This window comes from Sciurus vulgaris (genome assembly GCF_902686455.1).
Source record: "Sciurus vulgaris genome assembly, chromosome: 16".
Taxonomy (NCBI): Eukaryota; Metazoa; Chordata; class Mammalia; order Rodentia; family Sciuridae; genus Sciurus; species Sciurus vulgaris.
Genome location: NC_136477.1, coordinates 19,807,498 through 19,821,597, shown reverse-complemented (window position 1 = coordinate 19,821,597; position 14,100 = coordinate 19,807,498). Strand labels below are relative to the sequence as shown.

Sequence of the window (14,100 nt, the reverse complement as noted above, 5' to 3'; positions counted from 1 at the left end):
TACTTATTTATTTTTACATGGTGCTGAGGATTGAACCCAGTGCCTCATGTGTGAGAGGCAAACGCTCTACCACTGAGCTAAAACCTCCGTCCACCTATTTTTTTTAAATAGGGAAAAAGGTTTACAAATTTATTAATGTGCACAGGGGGAAATCACAGCCTGGGAGTTATACACAAAGCATGTATCTTTTCCTTTTTTTTTTTTTTCCATTTGTTTTTCTCATTCATTTACGCAACATGTTTTTGGTTTTTCTTTTCTTTTCTTTTTTTTTTTTTTCATTTATTCACAGTCCAATCTTCACATAAGGTTTGGTATAAGAACCTGCCCTTGGATTCTTGGTTTACCCTTTTTATTATGTGTATGCATAAAGGTGAGTGACAGGGTGGGGAATTGACCTAGAAGCCCAAGTGCCCAGGATCATAGGATGGCCGACCATCTTAATGCATCTTCTGCCACTGATACTTTTTCAGGAAAGTGGCATTGGCTGGAAATCATGAGCCCCATTATAGCTAATTAGACATCTTTACTAATATTAGAATAGTCAAACAGGTGGTCACAAAGTTCACATGAAAACATTAAGAGAATTTCAAACAACTAACCACAGATGTCCCTCTCACTAATGTCTAGTCACCCTCGGTGGTTTAGTAGATCCTGATTTCATGTCAGACTTAAGAAACACATATATGGAATCACAAAATTTAGATGTTGAAGGAACATAGAGGCATTCAAGCCCTTTCCTCCAGGTTTGAGAATTCCTCTGTCATGGGAATGACTGTGGCTACTGAGACACCAGTTGCATCCTCCAAGACCTGGGAGCACAGTTTGCACCAAGACTGTTCATTCCAGGGTCGAAAAACTCCCATTTTTTCCTCCTGAAATGACAAATAATCTCCCTTCTTTGTATTTTTCATCCCAGATCAAATGTCCCTAGTTTCTATGAATATTCCTTGCTATACAGAGTTTTCAGAGCCTCCTGTGCTGTAGGTCACCTTCCCCTGGGTATGTGTCCACTTAAAACATTGCCTCTGAACCCTGATATGACATTCTAAGTGTGACCAGAAAATGTGGACTATTAGTTCCCTGACCCAGGACACCTGACTTCCATTAACACTGTCCAGGATGCCATTGAGCACATTTTTAGCAGCTACCTCACTCTATCAAAGTCACCTTTTGGTCCTAAAGAGCCATCACAATCAGCTTTAATTGGAAAGAGATAATGTCAACCCGAATGCTGCCTTTTCAGGTCCCCAAATCCATTTGGTGAGGTGGAAAGGAAGCTGAATGTTGATTTAGGTGATGTGTGTGTGTGTATTTGAGCTCACTACCTATCTAACATAATGCTGGCACATTCACATCTTTCTTATTGTTACTGTCCTGTCAGAGTTCGTTGAGAAGAATTACTGTGAATTTGATGTAAACTAATTCCTTCACTTCACAGAACCCCCTGATTCCTTTTTTTTTTTTTTTTTTTTTGCGGGGGGTGGGGTACCAGGGATTGATCTCAGGGGCACTTGACCACTGAGCCACATCCCCAGACCTATTTTGTATTTTATTTAGAGACAGGGTCTCACTGAGTTGCTTAGCTCCTCGCTTTTACTGAGGCTGGCTGTGAACTTGAGATCCTCCTGCCTCAGCCTCCGGAGCAGCTGAGATTACAGGCATGTACCACTGCACCCAGCCCCATGACTCTTTAATCAGAGATTAGGCAAAGAAATTGGACAACTCACCTAAGATCCCACGTCAGTAAGATACAGAGTCCCTATCTAAACTCCCATGTCTTTGTCTTAAGGCCCATGCTGTACCCCTATTTTGTATTGCCTTAGAAAAGTGCAGTATACTGACTAAAAGTCAAGTCCAGAGTAACACTCCCTTGGCACAGCTGGTGATGAAGCAGTTGGACTAGAACCTCCATTTGATGCTGGAAGAAATAACAAAGGTGTGTCTGAGCCCTTTGGATTAAAGACAGTGGAACTGAGAGGGGCTCTCCAGAATTCATATCCCACCTTAAAATCTTATCCCACCTTAAAATCTCAGAACTTTAGATAGTGGAATGGAGAGAGGACTCTCCAGAATTCATCCCACCTTGAATATTAGGCCTTTAGAAAGAAACCTTGAGTACCATACTCTGTCAACCTTATCCTTTCTGTTGTATGTTTATGAAACATATTATTAATGATATATAACTTTTTAATTTTTTTTAGTTGTAGATGGGAGACAATACCTTCATTTTATTTGTTTATTCTTTATGTGGTGCTGAGGACTGAACCCAGTGCCTCACACATGCTAGGCAAGTGGCTCTACTACTGAGCCACAACTGCAGCCCCTATATAACGTTTTTAAAATGATTGTTTTTAAATATTTTAAGATGTTATTTCATTGGCAATCCAACTAACAATATATCAACTATTTTTTTTCCTTTGACCTATTCGTATGTGAATTTGTGTTTATACTGGAGAACGTGCCTCTGAGTTGTCCCACCTAAGGAGACAGGAGGTAGGGGGACTCCTCCATGGACTCCTAAAGGTTTAGTGGTTGAGGGGTGCTCCTAAAGGTGTTAATTTCCTGGTGTTTGGGCCTGCCCTGAAGCAGGTGAGCACGCATGTTGAGAAAACCTTTATGTAGAAAATTGTAGATGCTTTCAGTAGGAAGCCATTAGCAGAAATGGCAAGTGCAAGGGATTGTGGTCGAGGCATGACAGCATCTGCTACAGAAGGTGACATGTAGGCAAAGACTTGAAGTGAGGGAGTAAGTCACATGGACGTCTGGGGGTAGAATGTTTCAGGTAGAGGGAATAGCCATTGCAAAGATCTGGCAGTTTGAGGAACAGTAAGGAGGCCAATGAGACTGGAGTAAAGTGAGCAAGAAGGAGAGTAGAGGAGATGATGGCAGAGAGTGATAGCCGGCAAGATAATGTAGGACTTTGTGAGCTATTTTCTTTTTATAGTTTAATTTTGCTTTTTTATTTTTATAAATATTTTTTAAAAATTTCATACATGTATATAGGGTAATAATGTCTGTCTCAACCTACCATCCTTTCTATCCCCACCCCTTCTTTGTGAGCTATTTTAAGAACATGTCTTTTACTCTGACAGAAATAAGGAGTCATTAAGTTTGAGACATGTGATCTAATATATTTCAAAAGGATCAACCAGGCTGCTGTTCTGGAAGCTGGGAGACAGCGAACTGGTGCAATAAGGAAAGAGGTGATGAAGGCCTAGATCACTGGCTTTTGAATACAGCAAAAAGGTGAAGTCTCGTGAATTTCTTGACACATTCAATGTGGAGTATGAGAGAAAGAGGGAAGTGAAGTACAAAACTAATGATTTTAGCCTAAGTAATTGACCTGAGATAAGGATTTCGTGGGTAGAATATGTTTAGAGGGACAATTAGGCCATTCAGTTTTGTTTTGTTTTGTATATTGCAGTGCTGGGGATCAAATCCAGGACCTTGTGCATTCTAGAAAAGCACTCTACCACTGAGCCACACCCCGGGCATTCATCTTTGAACACACTGATTTGTAGATGTCCATTACACATTCAAGTGGGAGTATCAAGGTAGCAGTTGGCTACACAAGTTTGGAGTTTAGGAGTGTGGCCTAGAAGAGATATATAAAATTTAGAGTTGGAATAGAGATTTTTAAAGCCATGAAACTAGATGAGATCACCAAGAGAATGATCTATTACATAGGACCTGTGATTAGATATATACTGAATCTTCTCACTCTGTCCACCTATATCTCTTATTCACACTTTCAATTTTCTACCACTCTGTCCCACTCTGCTGCTGTCTCAGCAATTTCCTCAGATCCAGCTTCCAGGATATTAATGCTCTTTTTTACTGTTTTTAGTTTGTCATTTTAATTTTTAGGTCATTTTTTTATTCTTAGTATTTCTGTTCTTTAAAAAAATCAGAAATCTATTTTTTTAGTCTTTTTCAATTCCTTTTTTTTATTATGTTTAAAACATCTAATAGATACATATATTATCTTTCCCCAATAACTTATCTGAAGTTCTTATAAGTCTGACACTGCTTTCAGTGTGCCTCCACCATGGTAGTTTGTTTCTGTGTTTAATCTTTGAAGTTTTTTTTTTATATTTTATTTTTTAATTTTAGATAGATACAATACCTTTATTTTATTTTTTATGTGTTACGGAGGATCAAACCTAGTGCCTCACACATGCCAAGTGAGCAAGCACTCTACCACTGAGTCACAACCCCAGCCCTCTTTGAAACTTTTATCCATCTATATTTATTCCCCACCCTATAGAAGGGATTAGATACCCAGGGCCTTGTGCATGCTAGGCAAGCACTTTACCACTAAGCTTTACCACCAACCCTATTTTATTTCAAGACAGGGTCTCATTAAGTATTCCAGGGTGACATGGATCATATCTTTCTGCCTCAACCTCCCAAGTATCTGGGATTACAGGTATATACCACCATATCCCAGCAAAGAGACCTTTGTCTGTGGGAATGCTGTATGGTTGGGAAAATGGCACATACAGATTTTAAAATTTGATTCTACTAAGTGTTTCACTGTCATCCATAACCTGGGGATAATTTTCATGCCAATTTCTCAGCCTGGTGGTTCCTGGACCACAGTTTGAATCTCAAATCATGGTTGCAAACTCTCATGGAACCTGTGCCCTTGCATCTCTGTGGAAAAATCTCTTTTTTTCTCCATACCAGTGAGGGAACTTTTCACAGCTTACCTCTTCAACAAGGATGAAGTCTTTAAGGTACCATCTTTATGCAGGGAGTTCAATTTCCAACTTCCTATCTGGCATAAGTCAATGTCTTATTTCTCATACTTTCCTGGATATTTATTCTCAAGTCCAACAATTCATTCACACACTTTATCCCAGTCCCTAGTTCACATGCTCACCATTTTCATTTTCAAATTCCTTTTCTCCAGCTCCTAGCATTCCCTTCTTCACTAAAATTTAACTTTGTATTTCAAAAAAATGTTATACAATTTAGCTAGTCTCTCTGTTTGCAGAAGAAATATGTTCAAGTTATCTCTGGTATCCCATTGATAGAATTGGAAATCTGTTGATTTGGGTGGTCATATTAACTTAGGAGGAACTATTTTCTGAAATGACAGGCCCATGTGACAGGCCCATTTCACATAATGCTCCCTATGTTCTTGTCATATTGGAAGTATCTCCTCCTGTAGGGAGTTTTTGAGGAGAGTAATCTTCTGAGTGCCATCAAGTTTATTCCTATGGCTCTGCCCACCCTGATGATTACTTGCTTCAGTTTGTGCCAGTACTGACCAAAGAGGCCTACGTTATAAACAAAAGAACTAGAGACAAATATTTCAGCATCCAGGACCAGCTGCCTTACAAAGCCCCAACCTGACCTGGCCAAAGGACTTCAGGGCTGGTTGTCTAGGGGTTCCAGTGGACAGGATGTCCAGCAGGGCCAGGCCATTCCAGCCACTTAAGGGAACTGAAGGAAAGAGCGATCAGGAATACCACAAACAGCTGCTTCCTATGGCCCCAACAAGATGCATCCCCTGTTTACTATGTCCCATTTCCTGAGAAGGCCCCAAAGATCTAGAAACCCCAAACAAGTCCTTGTAATGGTAAGGACAGCCAGGAAGGGAAAGAATTAGAACCCCCTGCCCAGAATCTCTGAAACCCATTTCAGGACTTTTTATCCATCAGTGAAAGAGATAGTGGGTGGGTGGGAGAGGAGAGAGTATAGGGACCTCAAAGAAAGCCTCTCTGCTTTCTCTTTAACAAAACCTACATCTGTTGCTCACTGATGGGCTGAGGAGCAGAATGGTAGGGTCAGATTGGACAGATGCCATTCAGCTGAACATCCCACCACAAGCAGCCCCCTTGCCAGATGGCCCAGTGCTGTGGGCTTTCACTACTAACTTCATGCCAGGACTGCTCTCACTTTAAGCCTCTTCTTATTCTGAGATAACAATCTGCCTTTCAGCCATTTCTACCTTTTGGGGAAATGTCTGCTCCTATTCCTCCAGTCTAAATTTGGGGACCACACAAATCAAATCCCCTTCCTTTCCTTCTACCTGGTACACCTCCTGAGATGCTCTCACATTTCTCTTCTTCAGGTAAGACGATTTGGTTCTTTCCTTCTTTCCACATAAAAAGTGGCCCAAGAGCTAGACACGACCACCAGATGTTATCTCTCACATCCTCCCAAGTGACCAGATCCTCCTCTACCATTTTTGGCCCCAGTTACAGCAGCACCAAGGGGTGTTCAGGGAGCACTCACAGAGTACACTCAATGCTGAGACCTTGGCCCACAAGAACAGAAGTGGGTGTGAAAGAAAAGATTCTAAGGATACTGAAATTTCTTGCTCCACAGAGACTTCATTTCCCAGCCCAGGGATGCATTAGCCATCCTAGAAGCCCCCAGGAAGTCTCAGTTTCTCCTCTGAGCAAAGCACTGAGCTTTTCCTCTTTGGAAAAATCGCCAGGGGCACCAGCCATGCCTGAGAACTGTACTGGAGAGTGAAAAATGTCTTTTCTTTCCTATTCAGCCCTGACAGTGTGATGATTCCTGTTCCATCCAGGGCATCCTGGCCACTTTCACTTGTACTTCTCTGGGTCACGGGGCAGGGAGAGAGAAAGAGAGAGGCCCTGACACCTAGCCCACATATGTGCTGATAACACACAAAGGGCATGCCTCCCAGAAGGTGTTTACTCACTTCTGGGACATAAACCAAGATCTGCCTCATTCCTTCCTGGGGCCACTGGCTAGAATGGGTTCTCTCCTGGTTGCCAAGGAAGGAGGGCCTCCCTCTGCATCCACTGGCTCAGTAACACAGAAAGGATGCCATGACAGAACTTATGGTTTGAGGAAACTGTGAGAAGCAGGGTTCTTCAGACCAAGTTTGCCCTAGGATCTCCATCCACTAGAGGAAAGGGGCTAACCAGAGGGATCCCACCAAGAGGAGCCTGGCTGAGCTACCTTTTTGCTTTCCCACTAGACTCAGTTCCAACCCCACCTGTATATAGGGAAGATGTCCTTTCACACAGGAAATAAAACACATTTTTTTTTTTGCGGTGCTGGGGATTTGAACCCAGGGCCTTGTGCTTGCAAAGCAAGCACTCTACCGACTGAGCTATATCCCCAGCCCAAAACACATTTCTTGAATGAGCACTAGAAGTCCAAACTAGAAAGTAATTTTATCTGTCCCTGCATATAAGACAGTGAATTAAAACCCAAAGTGTTCTGTGGAGACGAGTAAGGGCGTCCTTTGAACGATGCCTTTCCTAGCAGGCAAGCCATTATGTGTTCTCTGTGCTGTGCCACAGACTTGAAGCAAAGTGGTTAGAGCTTCCAGATGATTCTGCAGCTCCATTAAAGCAGGTTGGAGTTGAAGGAACTTCAAGGTACTGATGATACTATTTTTTATGTGCTTGCTGGAGGCCCATTATGGTTTTCAAGTAATTATGCTGGAAAAAGAAAAAGAGATAAAACAGGAATTGATCAGGAGGTGTGGATTTAACAGGGACTCCAAAACTATGTCACTCACATTCACCTCATCATTCTTCCTGCCAACCTCACTGTTTCTGGGTAAGAATTCCCTCTGAATAGCACCAATTCTAAGAAAAATAACATTATATTCAAACACTTTCATTCTTTCATCCTAAAGAAAGTATGTAAAACTGCATTAAAATGATCTGCAAGTATGTTTAAAAAGAAGCATGCATGTTTCAAGGACCTATTTGAAAGTTTTTGACAGAGAATGGTTCAAAAGATGATTCTGTCTCCAGAGGAGTCAGAGTCAAGGAACTCTAAAAGACCTTCCCTCTGTAAATGCTATCAGCTAGATGTTCACAAATTCTATTATTGTATTGCTCTGCTTTTAGAAAGCAGGTGGAAAAAGTGAGCTGAAACAGAAAGAGTGGGCAGTAAGTAAGTACATGTAAAAACTAGCTTGGAATATGGAGCCAAATCCTAAATTCCCCCACAAGGCAGAAGAATGAACCCAAAATGCTGGATTCTTTTTTTTCTTTTGCGATGCCAGGGATTGAACCCAGGGTCATGTGCTTGTGAGGCAAGCACTCTACCAACTGAGTTACATCCCCAGACCAACAATTTTTTTTTTTTTTTTTGGTGGTGCTGGGGATTGAACCCAGGGCCTTGGGCATGCAAGGCAGGCATGCTATCAACTGAGCTATATCCCCAGCCTGGATTCTTGATGGGGTTAAAATGTCTCGTTGGTGATGCTCTCTTGCCAACTGCTAAAATGAACAAACCCTTCCTGAAGTAATTTCAACATATGTGCTCTGGACTCCTAGAGCTTAAGTTATCAACTCATGATTTCTTATTTATTTATTTATTTATTTATTTATTTATTTATTTATTGGTACTGGGGATAAATCCAGGGGCATCTTACCACTGAGCTACATTCCTTTTGATTTTTTATTTTCAGACAGGGTCTCACTAAATTGCTTAGGATCTCACTAAAGTGCTGAAACTGGTCTTGAACTTGCAGTGAACCTCAAGGTTTAAACACACACGCACACACACTCCATTATAGAAGAAACTCAGTAAAACAGGCAACAGATTTTGATCCTGCAAAAAAATCTGATCCACTGCATATATACATACATATACATATGTATATACTGTAAATGGTCCATTTGTAACATCTGTGTGCATGGGCATGTCTTAAACATTAAAAATGGTCAATATAAAGAGTTCTCCTAGAGATAGGGGAATAGAAAGAATGGAATTTTGACCTGTAGAAACACATGGTTCCTCTATTTAATGATTTAGAATTTAAATGTTATTTGAAAGTTTGAAAGCAATTAATAAACGTGCAAGGTTTGAGCTGGGCACGGTGGCGCATGCCTGTAATCCCAGCAACTCAGAAGGTTGAGGCAGGAGGATCGAAAGTTCAAGGCCAGCTTCAGAAACTTAGTGAGACCCTGTCTCAAAATAAAAAATGAGGCCGGGCATGGTGGTGCACACCTGTCATCCCAGCAGCTCTGGAGGCTTATGCAGGAGGATCAGTGAGCTCAAAGCCAGCCTCAGCAAAAGCAAGGCTCTAAGCAACTCAGTGAGACCTTGTCTCTAAATAAAATACAGAATAGGGCTGGGGATGTGGCTCAGTCATCGTCCAGTTCCCCTGAGATCAATCCCCCATACCTCCTCAAAAAATAAAATTAAATTAAAAAAATGAAAATAAAAAAGAGTGGGGATGTAGCTCAGTACCCCTGGTTTTAATCCCTAGTACCAAAAGCAAACAAATAAACATAAAAATGTCCCCTCCCCGCCAAAAAAAAAAAGTGCAAAATTTGTTTATGATAGCAAGAGAGAAATTCATGAGGGGAACCATGCAAATCATTTTCAGTCACATTTTCTATGATCTTGAAATTACTTATGCTAGTTAAAGAAAATTTAAAATAATTTACACAAGGCAATAAAACTTTTGAAGCTCTTTCTCCAAAGCCAAAGATATGTTATCCTCTTATCCTCTTATATATTCAAGATGACCTCAACCAATTGACCTAAATTAGCCTCACCAGCAATGGAACAAAGCAACATCATGTTCCTCCTGATACAATGCACCAAGAAAAACATAATTTCTGTTACACTTGCTGAAAGTACATAACTTGAATTTTAATAGTAAGAAAACATCTAAGATACATTTTACCAAATACTGGCCTGTATTCTTCAAAAATATCAAAATCATGAAATAGAAGGGAAGACTGAGGAACTGTTCCAGATTTGAGAAGACATTGCAACAAAATGTAATATGTAATCTTAGATTGAATCTTGGACCAGAGGAAGAGGGGAGAATAGTTGTCAAGGACATCTTTAGGAGAATAGTCAAAAGTTGAAAATGGTCAACCATGGTGAAATATATCTGTAATCCCAGCTATTTGGAAGCTGTGGTAGTAGGGTTGTAAGTTTGAGGCTTGCCTGGGCAACTTAGTGAGACCCTATCTCAAAATAAAATAAAAAGGGCTGGCAATATAACTCAGAATTAGAGATCATTTGCCTTGCATATGTGAAGCCCTGGATTCAACCTCCAGTACTACAAAAAAGTTGAGTATGGATTTTGGATTAAATAATATTATTGCTTTACTGTTAATTTTCCTGATTTTGATTATTACATCATTATGATTTAAGAGAATGTCATGTCTTAAAAAGACATGAAAACACTTATGAGTTAAAAAAAAAAGAGAGCATGACATGTTCTGAAATTCACTGTGGTTGCACGTATTTGTGAAGACACTAAAAACCACTGAGTTGTACAATTTCAAGGGTGAAATGTATGGTATTTTATCTCAAAAAATGTTATTGTTTTTAAAAAGTAAGAAAAAAAGAGTTTATAACATATGACCAAGCATATTTGAAGGAGAACCAAATAGAATTTTTAGACACAGCTGATTAGACACAGCTGAGAAGGGTATTAATAAACTGGAACAGGAATCTAAAGAAGTTACCCAATTACAGCATAGAGAGATGAGGAGCTAGAAGAAACAAAAGAGATTTTAAGAGAGATAGAGGATAGAATGAGAAAGCCTAAAATATATCTAATGGAGAGAAAAGAGAGGCAGTAGGCAAAAAAATATGACCCAATATCCCTTCATAATGAAAAGGAGAAAAAAAAAATGAGTAAATGAACTAGGAATAGAAGAGAACTTCTGTACCTAATAAACGCAGGTCTTAAGATAGACCTCTAGGAATGCTACTCAAAGTGTGGTCTTAGTCTAGCACCATGGGCATTATCTGAGGATTTATTAGAAATGCAGAATCTCAGGTCCTATCCTAGACTTACTACATCAGAATCTGCGTCCTAATACAAGACCCCTGTGATTTGTGTACATGACATAGATATGAGAGGTGCAGCTCTGGGGGACCTTCAGAATCCATGTAACAATCCCCTTTTACTCAATCCTCTTTGAATGGGTTTCAGCTTCTCATAGCCATCAGGGAAAATGTCAGTTTAATTCTAAATGGAAAAATGAATTCAATTAGAAGAAGGGCTTTCTATTTGATGCAAGATACAGAAGCTAAGAAAGAAAACTCTGACAAATTTGTGCTATGAGCTGAATGTTGGTGTCACTCCAAAATTCACGTGTTGAAATGTAACCGCCATGGTGATGGTATTAAGAGATGAAGCCTTCGGTAGGGGATTAAGTCATGAAGACTCTCATCTTATGGATGGGATTACTGCCCTTATAAGAGGCCTGAGAGAGCTTAATTAGACCTTAACCTATCTACCATGGAAGGTGCCACCCACTAGAAGGTGCCATATCTTGAAGCAGAGAGTCCTCACCAAACACTGAATCTGCTGAACCCTTGATCTTGGGCTTCTCAGCCTCCAGAACTGTGAACGATAAATTGTGGCTTTTTATAAATTACTCAGTGTAATATGTTTTGTTTTGGCAGCTTAAATAAGACACTTGATGTCATAGAAAATCAACAAAACAACAACAAAAAAGTAAAGTCAAGGGCTGGGGCTGTAGCTCAGTGGCAGAGCACTTGCCTGGCATGTGTGAGGCACTGGGTTTGATCCTTAGCACTGCATAAAAGTAAACAAATAAAGGCATGAAGTCCATCTACAACTACAAAAAAATTTGTTTAAAAAATAAAATAATAAAAAGTAAAGTAAAAAGACAAATGGCAAATAGGAAAAAGTAGCTGCAACTCATACCATAAAAATCTAACCTCTCTAATATATAAAGAATTCCTACAATTAAGGAAAAAAAATAAAGTTTATGGCATCTGCTGGTAAGTGGATGGAAATGAAGAATGTCATGCTAAGTGAAATAAGCCAGACTCAGAAAATCAAGGGTTAAATGTTTTCTCTCCTATGTGGAAGCTTGAGTAAAATAAGGGAAAAAAAGAAGGCAGGAGTGGGATCAGATATCATAACAATATAGGAAGTATCAGTGTAGTTATAGGAGGAGATAGGGAGGGAGAAAGGACAAGAAAGGAGGAAATACAGAACAGATTTAACAAAATCATGTTACGAACATATATAAATATACTACAGGAATTCTACATGTATATTCAGGAATGTATACATAGAAAGCACCAATCAAAAATAACTAAAAATGAATGAAAGGAAAATCAGAGGAAGGAAAATAGGAGGAAAGAAGGTAGGGAAATGTTGGGGAATGGGAACTAAAATGCAGTAAATCGAAGTCCATACATGTATGATTTTGTCAAAATGAACCCAAGTATGTATAACTATGATGCTCTAAAAAGAGAAAAAAAAAAAAAAAAAAGAATAAACAATACAAAACCTACAACCAATAGAAAAACAAGCAAAAGAGGTTGGGGATGTAGCTCAGTGGAAGAGTGCTTACCTAGCATGTGTGAAGCCCTGGGTTCAATTCCCAGAATTGCAAAAAAATAAGAGAAAAAAGAAAAATAAGCAAAAATGTGAATAGTTTGCAGGAAAAAAATTAAAATGACTCTTCAACATGAAAAGAAGTTCACTCATCATAAGAGAAACACAAATTAAAGCTACACTGAGAGAACACTTTTCACCCTTCAGATTGGAAAACAATACAAAAATGGGATAGTATTTCTTGTGAGCAACCTTTAGGCTGCTATAAGGGTACAGAGGGGTTTAGCTGTAGGCAGGCAATTTGGCAGACCTATAAAAATTACAAATGTCCTTTTAAGCAAGAAATTCACTTCTACATAATTGCCTTCCTTTCATATATGGTAAATTCCTTTCACACATGTATAAATTCACATTTGTAAAACTCAATTATCTCAGCTATATTTGTATTAATAAAGGGTCTCACAAACTAAATAAATAAAAAGGGGGCATTGATTTAATTGCCAGCACAACAAAGTAAAACAACAATAATAATTAAAACAAACAAACAAACTGGGGGCTGGGGTTATGACTCAGTGGCAGAGCGCTTGCCTGGCATGTGTGAGGCCCTGGGTTCAATACTCAGTACCACATATAAATAAATAAATAAAATAAAAGATCCATTGAAAACTAAAAAAAAAAAAAAAAAAAAAAAAAAAAAACAAACCTGTACACTCCTAAATGTTCATTAATATGAATTGGGTTAAAAAAATCTTTTGAAACCGAGCACAGTGGTTCAGGCCTGTAATCCCAGTGACTCGGGAGGTTGAGGCAGGAGGATTGAGTTCAAAGGTAGCTTCAGCAATGGTGAGGTGCTAAGCAACTCAGTGAGACCCTGTCTCTAAATAAAATACAAAATAGGGCTGGGGATGTGGCTCAGTGGTCAAATGCCCGAGTTCAATCCCCAGTACCAAAAAAAAAAAAAAAAAAAAAAAACCAAACCCTTTTGAGCCAGGTACAGTGGCTTGAGCCTGTATTTCCAGTAACTCAGGGTCTGAGGTCAGACTCAGCAACTTAGTGAGACACTGTTTCCAGACAAAAAATAAAAAGAACTGGAGATGTAGCTCAGTGGTAGAGTGTCCCTGGGTTAAATCCCCAGTACTGAAAAAAAAATTTTTTGATACATCCTCATAGCACCTATATAGGTTGACATGGAATGATCTTCAAGATGTATTGCTAAGTGAGAAAAGCAAGTTTCTAGTGCAAAAAAAAAAAAAAAAAAAAAACTAGAAAAAAGTGGTAGGGGTTTCTTGTCAGAGAGGAGGATTAAAAAGCAGGCGCAGGGTACTTATGCTTTCATGGTTTTTTTATTTGTTTTTTTCTAGTACAGAGGATTGAACCCACGCATGCTAGGCAAGTGCTTTACCACTGAGATACTCCAGACCCATCATATTTTATTTTGATTTTATTATTATTATTATTTATTTTTAATTTTTTAAAAATTTTTTGCAGTACTGGGGATTGAACCCAGGGACTTGGGCACACTCAGAAGTGCTCTACCACTGAGCTACATCCAGCACTGATTTCATTATCATAATTGTTTTTGGTACTAGGGATCGGATCAGGGGTGCCTAACCACTGAGCTATATCCCTTATTCATGTTTATTTTTTATTTTGAGACAGGGTCTAAGTTCTTAAGGATCTCACTAAGTTGCCAAGGTGGCCTGGAACTTGGGATCCTCCTGCCTCAGTCTCCGAAGTAGCTGGCATGTACCTCTACATCCAGCTAAAAATTATTATTTTTTGCAGGGATTGAACCCACATCCTTA

At 39.3% G+C, this 14,100-nt stretch overlaps 1 protein-coding gene across 11 annotated transcripts in view; it reads right to left on the bottom strand.

Annotated features, from left to right (window-relative positions):
• Nucleotides 1-7,144: 7,144 nt before the first annotated feature.
• Nucleotides 7,145-14,100, bottom strand: part of KIF9 (kinesin family member 9) — a 51,134-nt gene continuing 44,178 nt past the window's right edge. For all 11 annotated transcript variants that reach the window (XM_079116715.1, XM_079116719.1, XM_079116723.1 and 8 more), the window contains one exon: nucleotides 7,145-7,433. In XM_079116715.1, the coding sequence (XP_078972841.1) occupies nucleotides 7,383-7,433 (51 nt within the window). In that variant the 3' untranslated portion in view covers nucleotides 7,145-7,382. The remainder of the gene's footprint in view (nucleotides 7,434-14,100) is intronic.